This window comes from Zonotrichia leucophrys, chromosome 3, assembly GCF_028769735.1.
Source record: "Zonotrichia leucophrys gambelii isolate GWCS_2022_RI chromosome 3, RI_Zleu_2.0, whole genome shotgun sequence".
NCBI lineage: Eukaryota > Metazoa > Chordata > Aves > Passeriformes > Passerellidae > Zonotrichia > Zonotrichia leucophrys.
In genome coordinates, this window is record NC_088172.1 from 10,129,250 (window position 1) to 10,148,708 (window position 19,459).

The following is a 19,459-nucleotide window of genomic DNA, read 5'->3' on the forward strand; positions in this document are numbered from 1 at the left end:
AATCTAAATAAAGCATGTGTGCATTATCCTGAAAATTATATTTCACAGTGCCCCAGGACAACCTTTTACAATCCCTTGAGCAAATCTTAATCCAGTTTATGTCCTCCATGGAGAATATTCAATATGAATTAGATATGCCTCCAGAATACAAAGACCTAGTTATGAACTCCTGTGAGGTAGGTTAAAATCATGGCCTCAACATGAAACTGAGACACAGGAGATCTCTGTTTCTAACAGTTCTGTTTCATATTTTCTTTGCGACTCAAGCCTGTCTAGAAGGCATTTAGTGTCCCAGCATTTGCTTATTAGCTGCTGTGTTCAGGGAGAAGCAAGAGTAGGCTGCTCTGTGAGAGAAAACAGGAGAAAGGACTGTGTGCACACTGCAAAGGCAAGGTTCCACAGCATCCAAACAAGAAGAGCAGAGAAGGTCTGTGATGGTAGCCAGACCCAGCTAATATTCCACATCAGCAGACAAGTCTGTAATGATCCGACATCAAGCCAAGCAATCAAATCAAAGCATCAGGGTCAGGATCTGGTCCAGTGATCTTCAGGAAAGCCCATAGTGATAGGGTAGGTCCAAGGTCATGAAATCTTGATATGGCATCCACAGGTCAAGGTTCAAAAAAGCAAAATGCATAACCGTGCACAGCCACAGCAGATTCAGCTTAAGTGCAGCTCCTGAGAGAAGGGGCTGTGGGGCTTCTCACAGCCTTTTCACTGCAGTCTGATCTAAGCCACAAAGTTGCATGGATTCACAGCTGATTTTGAGTACCTGCAGCTTAAGCTGTAGAGGAGTGTGTGCGTGTGTGTGTGTGTGTGTGTGTGTGTGATGGGGATGCACTGGTACTGACAGCTTGAGCATCATGTTGAATGCCAAACTCAGAATGGTAGATGTCCACTAGAGAATTAGTCTGATGCTGACCAGGAAATGCTAAGCTTGTGGCAAAATTCTGCATCCTAAATTACCAGTGTCAAGAATTTACTAAAGCACTAATTTGTGACATCACACAGTTATCTGGGGTTAATTAAAATAAACCTGCCTTCCTTCTCAACCCTTCGTTTATATATTATGCCAGTGGTCAAATGAATATTCAAATGGGGAGTTGGTTTTCTTTTCCTCCTGGATAAGTTTTGATGATAATAGCCTTGAATCCTAATGAACATTCTCATCCGAGGTAAGGAAGATATGGTTTGTAATGCCTTCAGATGGTGGCCCCATGTTCAGAGGGGGACCCAATTGCTTGCATATCTTTCTACTTGAAGTGCTCAAAACATAAACTCAGTATTCTAACAAGCAATGTTAGACCAGTAAGTCGTTCTCTGATTTGGCCAGGTTTTGAAATTGAAAGCAACTGCACATGCACATAAAGAGGGGACTAATTTGGTTAATAAACATACCTTAAGGCTTGAGCTTTTGGGGAATCTGTCTAATTTCTCAACCTTCATGGAGCTGAAGTGTAAAGAAAGCTCTGTCTTCTGCTTCTGGAAAGAAAAATGGAAAAGCTTATACATTTCTGGTGGATTGCTGTGAAAACAGGAGCCAGCTGCCAGCATTTCCTCCATACCCACTGTTCTGCAGGATATGGCTTTTAATCGATCGTTCCTGTTCAGGATTCACTAGCTGCTTCCATACTAGTAATCTCTGTATTTCTATGCCAGAGTAATTTACAGTTCTCTCAGTTTTAATTTTGCTGTAGTGTTATCCTAAAGTTCTTCATCATGCCATTCTGTACGATTAAAAAAAAGCTGTTCAACAATGAAATATAGTAGAGATCTGGTTTTATTTTCCTACAAAAAGCTGTGATTAAAAGCATATATTGATTCCCATTATTTATTTTTTTCCCTCTGTGTGGCTTTCCTACATCAAATTTTCTGCCTCTATGCCTGTGAATTTGCTTCTTACATCATCTTTCAATATCCTGAATAACTTAGTTCACATCTTTATAGATTTCTGAATGATAGGTTTAGTTATCATTTCCCTAGAGGTATAGCCATCTCTTCTTTGCTTCATGCTTTTGGGAAGCAATCATTCTACTCTGCTCTACATCACCCCAAGCAATGCAATGTTCATAAAACATTTTTATCAATTCTCTGCTAATGGTTTTCATACCTGCTTGCCTCCTTACTGATCTCTTATCCTGTCAGATTCTCCCCATCTTTCTTTCATGGTTTTTATTGGATAGTAATGATGAGTAAGATTGATAAATAAACATGTAAATGATCGCTCAGTCTCAGCTTTTCTTCTTTCCCCCTTTTCTGCTTCATCATCATTTCCATCTTCTGAGCTTACTGCTTTAACATTGTCTTCACTCTTGCTCTCTTTGTTCTTGCTATCAGCTAGAATCATCAGCACAGACACTTTACCAAGTCACCTTAGTGACTGAAAAATGTTTGGCTTCTGCACCTTACCTGACCAGTCAATCAAATATTGTGTTGTAGGTGATCTTGCTCCCTCTATGGTTTTCTACTTTATGTCTGTAAATTGAAACTCATGCACTTAAATGCGAGTTCCTCTATCTCCTGCATCAGTCTCCATCTTCTGTGTTGCTTTATACCAAGTCTTTCTTTTCCTTAGGAAGTGTTTTATTCCCAGGCGAGAGAAGCTGCCTGAGACCACAGTTTTAGTAGCATGAATGCACAGTAATACTAAGAGGAATGGAAACAAATAAAGCTCCTTCAGAAACAGAGTACCCTTGATGTGGCTCTGGGTCTATTTGACTGCTCATATCTTCATCTTCTTCAAAATAATGCCCAGAAGGTGGAGTTGTCTTCTAATTAAAGAAGTACAGCTTCCTACCTTATGTTTAAAATGTTTTTCTAGATTATCCCATCATTCAGGAAGTATTCAGTATATCGCGAGAATACATTTTCTTCCATCTGCTAAAAAAAACTGTTTAGCTTTTCGTTAGTTCAACTGGATTTTCTTCGTGCTTGTTATTCAGATTAGGAGATTAATTTTGCTCTTTACATTCCAGATGTGCTGGCTTCAAATAGACATATTAAACTTACAGGGTGCATTGCTAATTAGTAAATAGTAAAAAATGATTAAAATTTACAAAAATGCTGAGCTTCCACTTCTCCCACCCCCTGCCCCAGGGAACATGTAGAAATAGTACCTGGAACATATAGAAATTCTATGATGTGATAGCTATTTCCCTTAATTAGCTTTCTCAGGGAATTAACTTTAATATTTTTTATAATTATTTTAAAGAAAGGTTAATATCTATAAATACAATGTTTAGATGTCTAATTATTGTTTGAACTTTTGATACTAGAATTTTATTCCCATACCTGAAACAAAGATATCATAATGAATGTGAAATCAGAAATCACTTGTTAGACTGAATATGCATATGTGATTTTTCATGAGTCTATGAAATTTGTATATTCTTGAATTTTTCCTCAAATGCAGAATTTGGTCTTGAGCAACAAAAGTACACACAACCAAAAAAAAAAAAAAAACCACTTGCCTGCTGCCTATGATTTTTTTCAATTATGTAAGTTGCAGAAAAAATGTGAGTTATTATTAAATGCATCCTGATCATTGCCTGAAACCATGCTGCTTTCTAAATTGTCCTATATATCATACTGATCATATTATAGTAATGGGTGATCTTTTCCCCACTGCACTATCTATAGAAAACAGAAGAGAAATATTCAGAGATCACTGTTAACTTAGCTTCTTGGTTAACCAAAGCATTATTCTTAACCTTCAAACAGTGAGTCTATTTAAGGAAGAATTTGCTTGACAGCAAAGGAAGGATTCATGCAAAGTTCATCCTTGATCAGTGAAAATATCTATGAAGTGTCTATTTCTGCTTTTGCCTATACAGATACTGTGTCTTGCTACCCAAAGCTTGAATAGTGAGACAGTAGCTGCCTTGGTCTGATGAGCCTCAGGAATTCAAGTGCACAGCAGGCTTCTAGGGATATCCCTGTCATGCCTGCCCATGGAGCAGTAGGTTCTAATTTAAGAATTTATCACTTTTGTATGGATAGCTCTGAGAAGTAGAAGATCTGTTAAGTTATATTTTCTTAGGAGCCTTTTTCTGAACATACTTTCATATTGGTTCATTGTGAGATTTCATGAATATTATTTACAGAAGGAAAACTGCCATGTTGTTTTTCTCATGTTCATGTAAGAGGATGCCACTTCACCACAGTCCTTCTGTTATACATAAGCTTGTAGGTGGTAAGTGAGTTTATCTTTGGACTGAGAGAAGGATTTTAATCAAGCCTGCTCACATGCAGAGCTCTGCAGAAAATCCGGAGATCCACAAGTGAATCTCCTTTAAATAAGGGTTTCACCATTTGTGTTTGTTGCAAATTTTCTTTAAAATGATGGGATTTAAGTGGATAGAGAAAGTCTGTTATAAATATCTCTTCTTCAATATGTCCATCTCACTCTTTGTTGATGATCTAGGCAAGACTTTGTTCCCCATGTATCCAACATGGGCTGACCAGTAAGATTCTTCATTCTATAAAAAAACAAAGGTTTAACATTTAGGGTCAAAATAACTATTCTAGAATATATGATTTTCTAGCTGATTCTTCTTAACAGAGATGTTTTGCAGAAATGCTCATTGTTCAGAATTGCAACACAAAAACCTTTCATATTCATTGTTAAAATTCTTTGTTCTTTTTATTCTTGTTAAAATAATCTATGGCAATAGCAATAATATTTTACCCAGAAATAGATTTAGCAGGAGCTGTTCCAGAAGGGCAGTAAAACATTGTCTGTTTAAAAAAATCAAAATGTGTGAAGCGATGAAGTTTACTAAATGCTGCATAATATATACCTAGTATACCATCAATGAGCAGTCAAAATAGGATAAGAAAATAGCAAATGAGACTGCTAATATGCTGATTCTCTGTTGTCTGTAACAGAGATCCAGTAAAATTCTGTATTGTGAGTTATTGGAAATTATAGACCAACGTGGTTACTGTGCTGTTAAATCACAACACACCCAGAATATTATCACTTATAAGAAAGCAGAATCAGAACTGGTATTGCAAATAAGGGGAGAGATCTGTAGCAACCTGTAGTTCAGGTCTACAGCCTCCCTTGTGAGGGGAAGAGGTGGAGCAGGTGCTACACTCTTCTCTTTGGTGACCAGTGTCAGGAATCACGGAAAAGGCTAAAGTTGTGTTGGTGGAGTTTAGGTTGGATATTGGGAAAATGTTATTCACTTGAAGTGTGGTTGGGCACTGGAAAAAGCATCACAGCACCAAGCTTACCAGGGCTCAACAAACAATTGAACAATGCTCTCAGGCTCATGGTGTGACTCTTGGGCTCAATGTCCTGTGCATGTTGTAATTTTAAAACCTGAATCTCTATTGTGAGATCTGAAGTTGAATTTAGTACATGAGAAAGTATCCAGTTGTTTTTCTGTCATGCCTTTTGGTGAATCAGATTTTCTGTTCAAATTGATTAATATTATTCAAAGGTCTGATTCTGAAATTTTACTAGTTTTTGTTAAATACAGGAGACTAATGGGTGAATACTAGAGAGAAGGGGAAAATTATTAATGACACTTACTTGGTTGGGGTTTTTTTTTGTTGTTTAGCAGCCCAGATCAATCAGAGAGCTACTAGAAGTTGCATTAGGCAGCCTATAACTCACTCAGGGTTACAGGGATCAAGGCAATACATTTCAGCTTTTCTTTTCTAGACATGATCTACAAAAGCTACTCATACAGGAACTACACTATTTTTTTTCTCTCCAAGTTTTCTTTACACATGAATAAACCACTTTTGTGCTGTGCCAAATAATCTTCTTAAATATTATTAACATAATATTGTGTGTAACCAGGTCATTTTTATAGTGATGGAAAATTGTCTATTCCTATCAGCTTGGCATTAATCAGTTGCAACAATATTTTGTGTTGGTTTTAGAATGATCCGTTAGTAGTTATCAATTCTGAAATTTTCAGTACAGCAGTATCAAACAGATTGTCTGCAACTGCAACATGAAAATGAAATAAAAGGAAAATAAATATTTATAAAGGATATTAAGAGTCAATCGATTACAGTTCAAAGCATCTCTAAATTGATTAGACTAGACTATTTACATGGATTCTTCTGAATCAATAATTACTATGGAATCATCAAATATGTATGTATACTTATGTGTAATTGCACTACTGTCTTGTAGTTTATACCAAAGTGCATCAAAAAATTCTGAAAGAAGCCTCCTGTCTCAGGCTTCCTCCACCCAGTGCTCAACCTGCAGCTTGCACTGCAGATGTGCACAGTGAGCACCTGTACTAAATCACAGAATGACGCAATTATAGAATATGCTGAGTTGGAACAGACCCATCATTAAGTTCAGCTCCTGGCCCTGTGCAGGAGAACCCCAGGAATCACACCATAAGCCTGAGAGCTTTGTCCAAGTGCTTCTTGAACTCTGTCAGGCTTGGGGCTGTGACCACTTCCCTGGGGAGCCTGTTCAGTGCCCAAACACCCTCTGGGTGAAGAAACTTTTCCTGATATCCAACCTAAACCTCCCCTGACACAGCTTCAGGCCATTCCCTTGGATCCTGTCATTGTCACCAGAGTGCAGAGATCAGGGCCTGCCCCTCCCCTTCCCATCATGAGGATGCTGAAAACCACAATGAGGTCTCCTATCACTGTCCTCCAGGCTGAACAGACCGAGTTACCTCAGCCATTCCTCATACAGCATCCCCTCCTGACTCTTCAGCATCCTACTCACCCTCCTTTGGGCACTCTCTGATATCTTAATGTCTGTTCCATATGGTGGTGCCCAGAACAGCAGACATGACTTGTAGGAATTGCCATGATACAAATAAATAAGAAGAGAATTATCCATATTGGAAAAGTTTAATTTACCATGATACATAAATATTTTCCTCAGCTTCTGCTTAGGTAATTTTAATTTTAGATGTTTTTTTTTTTCCTAATTTTAGATGTCTTCCCTTTTTTTTCCCGCTTTACATTTTTTATTCTTATTAATATTCTCTTTGACTATTTTTCCAGTAGTATGCAATTTGTGTGTTCGTATAAACAAGCAAAAATACTCATACCGCAGTGCTTAAAAGTATCCTTGTTTGCCAAGCGTTCCATCTCATTAATTCAGGACATGATGATTTGGTATGGTAATTTGAAATAATAATTTTACAAAAAAAAAAAAACTTGTGAGAAACCTTTGCTTTTTTCAAATGAGAAGACATAGTCCTTGTGTGGCAGTTGCAGAACTGAATCATTTGAGTTCCAGAATTTGAAGCATTGTTTTCTAATACAAACCTAACATAAAAAGAATACAATAATGTGCAAAGTGCATGACATCTTACTACCTGTGTGTAAGAACCTTGCGTTTGAGTGTCTGACATACAAATGACCCAGCACACGAATTATATACATTCTCCTCTAAATAGCTTGTTGACTTTCAGTTCACAAGAAGCAATTTTTTTATGCTGCAGATTAAAACTGAGGTAGAGAGCCTCATTTCACAATGGAAATGAGCCAGAGTTTCATTGAAACTAGTCATAGACTAGTATTTAATAATAATATTTGCTTTCCTAAAATATAAAATACAGTTTAAAGTCATACTGAAGAGCTGGGAACTATTTCATGTATCCATCTGGTCAATTATTTCATGTATCCACTGTGTTGGGTCAATTATTTCATGTATCCACTGTGTTGATAGACCTGAACTAGTTGCGTCTAGTCGAATTCCATTAAATTATCTTACACCTTGGAGCATCAGAGCCACATTAGGCACATCCTCATAGAATTATTTGGCAAAGTATCTAAAAAAAGGACTTTATAATCTGTGTGGATCTGTAAGGGGCAGACTTTGAAGGATGTGAAATATGCATTGTTGACTCATACTCCACTTTCCATCACCCAGGATGCCTGGGTAACTTTCCATGGCACTGCTTTCCAGCATCTCATTCCCAGTCTGTATGGAAATCCAGGGTTTGCCTCATCCCACATGTCAAATCCAGCACTTTCCCATGTTGAACTTCACATGGTTGGTGATTGCCCAGTCCTCTATTAGGGTCTCTCTGCAGGAGAAGTCTCCCTGCCTTTGAGGGAGCTTTGGCAGCTCCTACCAGTTTCTTACCATCTGTGGACTTGCTTAGTACCTCTTCCAGTCCTGCCACCAAGTCATTGCTGAAGTTGTTGGTGAGAACAGAGCTGAGGATGAAGCCCTGTGAAACTCTCTAGTGACAGGTCACCATCACCCTTTGTGCCTGACCTGTGAGCCAGTTGCTCACCCATCACATGATGTGTTTGTCCAGCTGAATGCTGGAGATTCTGTCCAGAAGGATTCTGTAGAAGACAATATGAAAAGCTTGACTGAAATCCAAGATCACATCTACTGGCTTCCCTTGATCAGCTAGGTAGGTTACCTTGTCATAAAAGGAGATCAGGCTTGATAAGCAAGACTTTTGTTTGATTATAAGTAAAAAATCTTTTCTGAACCATGAGTGGGAATATGTAGGATCATAGAAACATTTAAGTTGGAAAAGAGCGTCAAGATCATTGAGTACAACTGTAAACCCAACACTGCCCAACAAACACATATATTTATATTTTTTCCGTATAAGCTATAAGTCAAAGTTTTAGGTTTTATGCTTTGCTTTTGTTATTCATCACCTAAACAATAACAAATATTTTTGAATTTTTTGTTCTGAGTATTGTTTAGGTGCCATGATAAATGGCCCTATTTAAAATACAGAGAGAGACAGAGTACAGAAAGTACTATGCTAGACCCTCACCATTTATCCAGTCCTAAAGTGGTTTTCTGTTTTGCAGAGTGAATTCCATTGAATAACATTGATTTCCTATTTCAATAAAGGGAACTGTCATCCAAAATGGGGATGAAATATTAAGGCTCTACTATCTAATTAGATAGATAGCTAGATATGTAGAAGCACCAATAAATACTGTGCAAATAAAAAAACAGCCTAGTATTGTCTTATACAGGCTGTATTTAATTTTGAAAACTAAATAACTGTTAGTTTAATTTTATTTATGAGAAAAATAAAATTATTTTTAAATTTTAAGAGCTATTGGAAAAACCTATTTTTACAATGTTAATATATTCTGTATAACCACTGATTGCATGTGAAAGCACGCAATCCATTTTATGCCCCAGTAATTCTGAAACACCTGAACTCTATTCCCTCCACACACCACCTGAAAATTCACAAGACTAAGCGTCCCCCTTAGTTCTGGGAATGGATTTGGCAATTGAAGCCTGGAGGGGATTGTAACCAGCATTATAAAGCCCTGATAGTTTTATAATGGAAAGCTTGAACCAACCTGAAGTACCACCTCATTAATGTGATTCTGTATACATAACCAGTCTGAAAATAAGAGGCAGTTATTAAGGAATATATTTGTAGAGTTAATATTGTTAATTTTGTAATTTTACACTTCTGTTGGATTTGAATCACAGTTTTCTTCCAAATAAAAGTTCTGATGAGACACCTAATGTTTTTTTACTTTAATTTTGCTGTTCTGCTTGTTTTTACAGCTGTCCCCCACTGTATTTATGTTTTATCCCCTTGCAGAGTCCTTGCAGTGAAATCATTATGCAGATCAAAGTATAGTCCTGATATCCAAACTCTCCCACCTACATTAGCCTCTCCATGAATTGATTAGGAAGGGCATTGCACAGGAAATATCTATCAATGGGGCTTACATTAAGAATGGAGCTAGGCTCCAAATGTGGTGTTTGTCATCTCTCTGACTGTATGTAAACACTTGCAGCCCTGTCAATTCCTTTAAAGTAGTTTGAGTCTTACTAGACACTGACTGTGTTGCCATGGAGTTGTACTTAGATTTCACAGCAAAGCTGAAATAGATTTCCAGGTGATAGTTGAGTTAGAAAACAGGGGAAAAAACCAGAATGAGTAAACCAAATTCCAAACTGACTATTATTAGATTTGACACCTATTTCTTCTGTCTTGATATATCTGTTATAGACATAACACCGGTGTTGTTTGGGTATTGGGTTTTTTTTCAGGTGGAAAAAATTATGAGCTCAGAATGGAGATTATTCTTTAAAGAAAAAAAAATTAGGTGCTAGACTGTTCTACTTTACTTTGTATGAAAACAACAAGGTCTTTTAAAATGGTAATCTCCTTAATGTATCTATCTTGAAATTGTGCCTGTATAGAGGATAAAAGTTCTTATAGTGATTCATTAGCCTGTATCTAGAAGTTATGTTTCCCAAAGCAATTTTAAGCATCCTCTTACTTTTATTGTCACATTTGATCATTTTAGAAGTTGCTCTGAAGATACAACAATGTCTTTATGTATGAATTTCAGGGTATAAGCTGGTACATTCAATGATCCCTGTTAAGAAATTTAATCAGAATCTGACTGACAAATGCTACAATCAATACCACACAATTAATCCATAGCAGAACTGCATAATAAACAGAAGATTATGCTTTCTGAGTCAGTTATTGTCCTATGAATTCCTATTTTACTTGAAATGTGTCATTAAAAATTTTGTTATTGCTGTACTGTTGTCACTCTATGATGCTTTAACATAGGAAACACAATTTTAAAATTTGTATGATTTTATGATTTCTCTTGCTAGTGGCTAGCATTCAGAAGCTTCCTGCTGCATCTGTTTTAACTGACATCAATTTCCCCATGAAAGGAAGAAAAGGAATGGTTGATTGGGCACGAAACTCAGAAGACAGGGTTGTCATTCCAAAAAATATCTTCACTCCTATGTCAACAGGTAAAAAAGCATATCAGCGTGTGAGTTTTCTATTAGCTTTAGCAAGGCAACTGTGACTGTCTCATGGGATCACTGTATAATATGGGAGTAGTTCTTTTATTCCTCTTCAAAAGAAATACAGTACTCATAAGTTTATCCTAGAGAGAAATGAATGGGCTTAATTTCAGCACCTTGGACAAAAAGTGCTGCATAAATCCTAGACATTATTTTCTACACCAAAGAAACAATGCTTTACTTAGTTATTGTGCACGAGATTTAATCTGTTTGATATGAGGTGAGCTGAAGTGCAGCTCTGCTGAATCCCCTGAAGCTGCTGTGTTCCAGCAGACACTCATTCCAACATAACTCTTACCAAAGGAAGCTCAGCAGGCAAATTAGCCTAACTTCAGGTCCAATTTATAAATATCATTGCAGTGCAGATCTCTGACATTAGAGAATTTACAGACATTCTTTGAGAATGTTTAATTATAAGTGTAAATTAACAAGAATGGATGTCAGCATACAATGATGGATTTTTTGAAAATGTGATTTTTGATGGTTTAAATCTTTTGATATGCTCCTGTGCTACATTTTTATGACAGACTTCTAGGAGATAATTCAAAATTATGATGGTTTATTTGAAATAAAACTTCTATTGCTAAAATAAATGTTATTCAGAGATTTTCATGCTGATGAAAGCTTGGGAAAGAAAGTATTAAAATGTTTTTCCTTACTCTTTTCAGAACTAGATGAATCAACTGTATTTGTACTTGGAGCCGTGCTATACAAAAATTTAGAACTCATTTTGCCCACTTTGAGGTAAGAAATTTCATAAATACAATATGAATTGAACTATTTCAGGATAATAAATCTACTATAGGTCAGAATAAAAGCAATCAAGGCTATTTGCATATTAGTACTGCTGGATATTTTTTTCATTATATTTATAATGTTTATGCATGTATTAATCTTTTGTTCATGCTTAGTTACTTATATGATATAAGTAGCCTTTTCATCAAATTGCCCTAATTTCTATTTCATGTAATCTATATTAAACTTAATTACAGAAATGTTTGATCAGAAGTATATGCAGTGATGTAAATTAATGCTCAGGCCACTTGTGCTTCAATCTGCTGTTTGCCCAGTTAGTACAAATGGTCTTGTCATGACATTATAACTTGATATACTAAACTTGTCTGCTCTACTTCTACAGAAGTTTCTAGCAGTAGTTTTCCAAATATTTCTTCAGTGCAAATTGTATTCAGAACCGGCAGCAGGGCTATAGAGAAGATCTGTTTTAGAAACAAGACATGCATGTGCTGAACAGCTGGAGTATATCAGTTTTGTGGGCCATACAGATAAAGGAAGGCCTCTTGTTTCACTGTTTCCTTTCTGTACTCACCAAAAGACAATTTGGAAATAAATATTTCACCTCCTATTTTCTAATTACCAGTTATGTTAATTTCGTGGTCCATTTATACTATATTATTTTATATGATCCTGGTCTTTTAATGCCCTTTTATAGTACAAGGAGCACATGCAGATTGTGTCCCAAAAGGTGCTAGTGAATTCACAATAGTTAGAAAAGACAGTAATAAGGAAGACACCAGGACACTTTTCCCTACTCTGCTTAGCCCAAACGTCAGGATTTGAGACAAAGAATGGAAAAGCAAGAGGTTTTTTGCCACAATCTATCTGAAAACAAAAAGGGATAGTTCCTAAGAAAATTAAAAAACTACTTCCTAGAAAAGTTTCAGCGTGCTGTGCAATGAGGAGCTGCAATTTAGGGACAAAAATGTCTCTGAGGTAGGGCACAATTTGAGCAGTGTTGTCCTGACAGAACACCTTGAAGCCTCGAAGTGCTGGCAATGGCCATCTGTGCTTAAGGCATGATATAAATGACAGCTCATCCACTTCTGAAGTGTCACCAAGCACTTTCCATCTATTGTACCAGTTTCTCAAATTAGCCAGGAAGGAAGAGATGTTTGTAAAAGATTTTTTTTTACCCCATACTCAAAGAACCATGACAACTGACTTATTTGATTTAGTTCTTTTTGGTAGACCTTAGTAAAAATCTGCCAGTCCTAGGAAAGCATCAGTATGGCCATGTGCTTTTCAGATCTTTACATTTTAAACAGCAGTCTATGATCATGCCTTTTCAACTTTCACATGTCCATAGTTTTAATTTACAGAAAAAAAGGTGTAAACTTTATATTCTGAATATTTGCTTATATGAAAAGTCTTTCAGGGCTCTTATTTCATCCATTATGAAGGTGAAGTTAATATGCCTTACTGGATTTTTCCTAGAAACAAAATCATACCAAGTAATGGGAACAAGGGCAGAACAGGGGCATAAAGTGTAGCAATGTAAACACTATGGATTATGGGTGCTTTTTTGTTCCCAAATTTTTTTGCTTTTGTCTATTCTGCTTTCAGCTGATTACTTATTTACACTGCAAATTTAACCACTTCTCTGTACATTTTAGTTCACAGATAGGTTTTGAAACATACTTTACCAAAATGGTCTTATAATCTATGGATATCTATTAACAAATGAAGTCTTTAGAAATTTAAAAACAGAGGTATCCTACTTTGCCCCTGAATTTGTTCAGTATTATTTGAATCTAATTCTCAGATGTGGAAAGGAAACTAGCACTATTACTTTCTCTTATGTATGTGAATGAGGAATCAAAGTAGTTATTTATCTGTGATATAAAAATATAATACATGCCCAGGTACCTCTTGTCTCTTCTTTGTTTGGAATATAGCACTTTGAATTTCCTTAATGAAATATATTTCTTATAATGAAGCTATACTGAAACTTTTAAGCTTACATCTCTTACCTCATCAGGAAGTGTATCATGCTGGATTTCTTTGCCTATGGCAGTCATTTTCAAAATATGATCTCATGGCCTTAAAATAGTACCTCAAAAAAGTCACAATTTCAAACTTTTTTCATAGAATTATAGTATTGAAAGGTTTGGGTTGGAAGGGGCCTCAAAAGATCATGTAATTCTCACTTCCTGCCCTGGGCAGGGCCACTTTCCAGTAGACCAGGCTGCTCACAGCCACATTCAGCCTGACTCTGAACATTTGTAATGACAGGACATCCACAGCTTCTTTAAGCAACCTATTCCAGTGTGTCAACACCCTTATTAAAAAAATTTCTTCATTGTGTGTAATCTACATCTATCCCATTTCAGTTTAAAACCTTTGTGCCTTGCCCCTATCACTACAGACATTGGTAAAAGTTCTCAGTCTTTATCTTAGGCCCCCTTTAAGAATTGAAGGCCTGCAATAAGCTGTTCAATGGAGCCTTCTCCAGGATGAAAAACCTCAGCCCTCTGAACCTTTGCTTTGGACTAGGAGAGATATTCCAACCCTGTGATCATTTTCATGTCCCTCCCCTGGACCTGCTCTAACACTTTCATGCATTTCTTGGGCTGGGAATTTCTCAGATGGACAAAGTACTCTAAATGATGCCTCACAAGAGCAGAGTAGAGACCCACAATAGCCTCCCTCACCCTGCTGGCCATGCTTCTTTTGATGCAGCCCACATTGCCAGCTCATGTTCAATATTTTATCTACAATATCCTCTGGTATGTCTTGACAGGCAGCTCGCAGTCCCTCTACCCTCTAGACTGTATTGATACCAGGGATTGCTTCAACCCAGATGCAGGACCTTTCCATCAGTTTTGTTGAACTTCCTGAGTTTTGCATGGACCTGGCTCTCAAGCCTGTGAAGGTCCCTCTTGATGGCATCACTTTCCTCCACACTATGGATGTCAACCACACTGTGGTGTCATCTGAAAACTTGCTGAAAGTGGCCTCGATCCTTTTGTCAATGAAGATACTCAATACTCTTGAGTGCATTTTAACACATTCAGATATTTTAATGTTCATTCATATAGAATGTCAACAAAACCTTTGATACTGTCTCCCATGGCATTCTCCTGGAGAAGCTGGCAGCCCATGGCTTGGACAGATACTCTTTTCACAAGATAATAAACTAGGTTGGATGACCAGGCCCAGACTGGTGGGGAATGGTACTACCTCAAGTTGATGAACAGTATCTAGTGGGGCTCCCCAAGGCTCAGTATTGTGATCATCCCTGTTTAATGCCTTCATTGATCTGGATAAGGGGATCAAGTGCACCCTCAGTGAATTCACAGATGATACTAAGTAGAATCATGATCTACTGGAGGACAGGAAAGCTCTGCAGAGGTATCTGGACAGGTGGAATCAATGGGCTGAGGCCAAATGTATGAGGTTCAACAAGGCCAAGTGCTGGGTCCTGCACTTGGGTCAGAACAGCCCCATGCAGCCCTTCAGGCTGGGGCAGAGTGGCTGGAAACCTACCTGGTGGAAAAGGACCTTGAAATGTTGGTCAAGGGCAGGCTGACCAGGTGGCCAAGAAGTCCAGTGACATCCTGGCCTCTATCAGCAATAGTCTGAGCAGCAGGACCAGGGCAGGGATTGTCTGCTTGTACTCTGACTCGCTCCTTGATGAGGCCCCATCTCAAATCCTGTGTTCAGTTCTGGGCCCCTCATTACAAGAAGGACACTGAGGTGCGAGTCCAGAGAAGGGCAACGGAGCTGGTGAAGGGTTTGAAGCACAATTCCTATGAAGAGAGGCTGAGGGAGCCAAGTTTGTTTAGCCTGGAGAAAAGGAGGCTCGGGCGATCTCTTTTCATTCTCTACAACTTCCTGGAAGGAGTTTGTAGCCAGGTGGGGGTTTAGCTCTTCTCATAGGCAATTAGCAACAGGACAAGAGGAAAAGGCCTCAAACTCTGCCATGGGAGGTTCAGGTTGAACATCAGGAAGAATTTCTTCACTGAAAGGGTACTTAAGCATTAGAATAGGCTTCCCAGGGAGGTGTTGGAGTCCCTGGCCCTGGATGTATTCAAGAAATGACCGGATGTAGCACTTAGTGCTATGGTCTTGTTGACAAAGTGGTGACCAATCAAAGGTTGGATTTGATGATCATTGTTGTCTTTTCCAACCAAGTGATTATGTGATGCTGGTGATTAGGTGATTCTGTCACTTGAAGTTGGGAAAAAAGCTTGCAGCTTTTTAGTGCTGAATTTGTTGAGTTCTTACACTCCGTGAAAATTTGAACCAACGTGCAGGTTTTAAAGTTATGTTTATGATGGTCTGTTTTTTATTATTTTACACTTACTTGGGTAAATGAATGAAGATTTCTATATATCCCACTGCATTTGGAAAAGGTTTACTCTAGTTTGCTCACATTTTGCATTGAAAAAATATCTTGCACAGGTTTATATTAGCTACTCTTTGTACTAATGTTGCTTAAATGTAATAAATATTATTGTAATAACCATATTAGTGCTGAACACAATGATATGCTTCACTGCATTATTGTTCTCTATGGAGCAAACACTGTAAGATGTAAAGGAATGTAATATCATTTGTTTTTTATATGATGCCTAGAAGTACACACCACAGGAATTAAAAAACATTCTGGATATGTATCTTATGTGATGATTTTCTAAGTAAAATGACAGTTAAATATATAACAAGGGTGAGAATAAAGATGAAAAAAATTTAAACCAAGGTAAAATAAGCAAAATAATCTCCTGATTGAGTTTGAAGGCCACATCATTTACACCTGATAACCTAATAATAAAGGTGATTTCTACCAGCTGCAGTTAGATATCTAGAAAGCTTTACCAGTTCCCATGTCATTTCAGTCCTGGCTTTACAGGAGTTAGGGTGGGAATAGAGAAAATATTTGGTTGTAGTTTCCAGTAGAATAAAGACAACATGCATTTCAATGCATTCCTTAATTTTGTCACTCAGAGGTATGCAAACTTCTGCATCATCACAAGGAACTGCTTTTTAAAAATAAACAAACAATTTTTAAAATGTCAGTATATTTTTAGGAAAAATCTTCCAAAGTACCTAACAAAATCACAATCTGCTACATCGCAGGTGTTCTGTGAGTAAAATGAGGATTTCATTATCTAGAACAGCCTATACAATATATTTCACAAAATCCAAGATTAGCTGCATTATACCATATGTGTTTGATTTTCCTTGGTTTTACTAGCATAGAGTCTACTGGAAATTACTAAACGCAGTGTGAGATGGAACTTGGTACTGCATTAATATAGAAGTTTTTGGACTTGTGTTTAATCCTATGGGTACATGTACATTCAGAGAATTTTTCCATGAGTATTTAAATGAGAGTTTAGGGAAACAAAAAGAAAAGGTTCTTCCTTATAAAAATGGAATAATGGGGTTTTTTTCCATGCACAAGTAAATAAACTTCATCTGAATCTATTTCCTAATGTATTTTGCTGCATTGCACTGTTCTTGTAATGTCTTACGGCTTTTTTCATAGCAGATTTTGAAATATCAGATATTTTCAGAACTTGAGACTGAGTATTATTTCCATAGCTCTTGCACCCCTGAGCACATTTATGTTATTGTTAAGTTCACAGAAAATTGATTCTCAGTACAATACTCATCTAAAAGATATTATCTATAATTTCTCTCTTGAGCACTGTGAAGAAATCATTGCATGTTGCCATAATATAAAATAGTTTTTAACTTTTCCTGTAAGAAATAAGAACAAATAAAGAATCAATGATTTTGCTGTATCAAGAGGTTTTTTTTCATCACTAAAACGGCCACCACAAATTTCTTGCTAAAATTTTTTTCACTGAAATGTTCTTTCCCCCCATTTGAAACGTTGTTTCTAACCCTGAACTTCAGGGGCTGTACAACCAAAAAAGATCCTTAAATTTTTTGGGTCAGCTTTCTTAGACTAAGGATGTACCTCAGACAGGCTTTTATTGCATCACATTACAGATTTAGCATCCATAGTTTTTCTGTAATGCATTCAACTTTTACACATTGATCTACAACTTCGATCATGCTGTCTTGGGATAACAACATGCCTTATTCATAAGTTCATTTTTCTTAAGTAACAGATTCATTCTAAAAAGAGAAGAAGACATGAATTTCATGCCACATAGAATCAATATGATTTCTCTTATATAAAAGAATATGCTCAAACTGTATATACCCTGATAGGAAAACAGCTTAATTAAAAAACTCTTTTATTAATATCATTATTAACTCACATCAGAAAAATGCTCTAGGACACCAGCTCTGAAAGCATTTCTTGAGCTTTTACTCCATCACTTTGCTATCTTGAATCTTCAAGGATTTATTCAGGCATAGTTTCCAAGAAATTTAATAGATTGTTTTTGAATAATTTATTTCAAAACTTAACCCTCATGAGCATCTTTCTGGACTTTCAGCTGAGCACCATCCTGTAAAATTTCATTTCTCATTTAAGTTGAATTTTAGATTATTTTTGATGAAGGATAAGGAGCTTAATGGTGGAGTCACTCTCCAGTATAAAAAATCTGTAATATAATGCACTTTCCCAAGTGTGAGATGGATCATCCCCATTCTATGTCATTCACAACATTAGAGGGACTGAAGCTAAAATGTCCAAGGACATTTTGTAAAAGCTGATTACTTAAATTCCTGGATAAGTGTTCTCAAAACTAGGCTGTTTTTTACAAAAAATATCTTCAACAGAGATAGCAGTTGCACTGCACCAGTGGTTTTGAGATTTTTTTCAAATTTTTGAATTTTTTTTGACTACAAAGCTTTCAGATTCAATTTAGAGGCATCTTAATATGCTGGGTGAGTTTAGAATGTACTTTAGAATATACTTGACAGACTGTATTCTTCCAGGGACTGTCCAAGCAATTAAATATGAAATATGCAAGTAGGCATTCAGCCCAGACAGGGCAGCAATGAGGGATGCAGTTTTCATTTCACAGTGATGTAGGGACTTATATTTATTTTCTTGCGAAACAGTTTGCTAGGGGCTCTTGTGAATGTAAGGGGATTGGTAGAGTTTTAATGATACTGAGGTAAAATGAATGTACTGAAGTTGCAAACTAGGTGCTTAGATGTGCCTTCAGATCTCACCCCAGAACTGTTAGAACTGCACCAAAAGGAGATGATAAACCAAGGAAAACATTTTAAATCACAAACACTGACAGCAAAAGAGTACTGGAGTAGCAGTATTCACAATAGTTTGCATAAATTTCCAAAATTGATGTAGTCTCTGGATAAATAGTAAGTGCCATTTTCTCTTGTCATGATGTGTTAGAGAAATCAAGTATTTTATTTTTTTAGAGTTTTATTTACTTTGGGGGAGGTTGGTTCTCTTTCAATGATTACAGATATTCAGCTACTATAACTCAACAGAATGCTCTGAAAATTAGCTAAACTTTACATTTTAACCTGATAGATACATTTTTGTCAATAGTGTGTGAGATTTAAAGTTTAACCGAAGTGAAGAAATAGGAATTAAGTAAAATAGAAAGTCAGTTCCATTATATTTACATTATGTGATTTGGCTGAGTAAAATTGGACTAGAACTCGTACCTTGCCCCAGAAGTACAATTTCATTCCTTGTGCTGAATGAAATGCCTGCTGAGCTAAGTTTCTATTACGGTAGCCATGGCAATTCCTGTTTCAATGATCCAGCAAAATGGAATTCTCTCCTAAATACAAACTCCCTAGAGAAAATAAGCAATTAAACAACAACAGAAGCAAAAGAATATTTATGCTATTATAATTAGATCTAAACTGTTTTGTTTCTTCTTTGATAACATCCTTTGAAAACATCCTTTGATAACATCCTTTGATGACATTTCTGTGAGGTGTGGAAAGCAGCATTACACACAAAGTAAACACCATAAT

At 36.7% G+C, this 19,459-nt stretch overlaps 1 protein-coding gene across 10 annotated transcripts in view; it reads left to right on the forward strand.

Moving 5' to 3' along the window:
• ADGRB3 (adhesion G protein-coupled receptor B3) overlaps positions 1-19,459 on the forward strand; it is a 445,880-nt gene that overhangs the window by 245,974 nt on the left and 180,447 nt on the right. For all 10 annotated transcript variants that reach the window (XM_064707320.1, XM_064707325.1, XM_064707328.1 and 7 more), the window contains 2 exons: positions 10,580-10,726; positions 11,449-11,524. In XM_064707320.1, the coding sequence (XP_064563390.1) occupies positions 10,580-10,726; positions 11,449-11,524 (223 nt within the window). The remainder of the gene's footprint in view (positions 1-10,579; positions 10,727-11,448; positions 11,525-19,459) is intronic.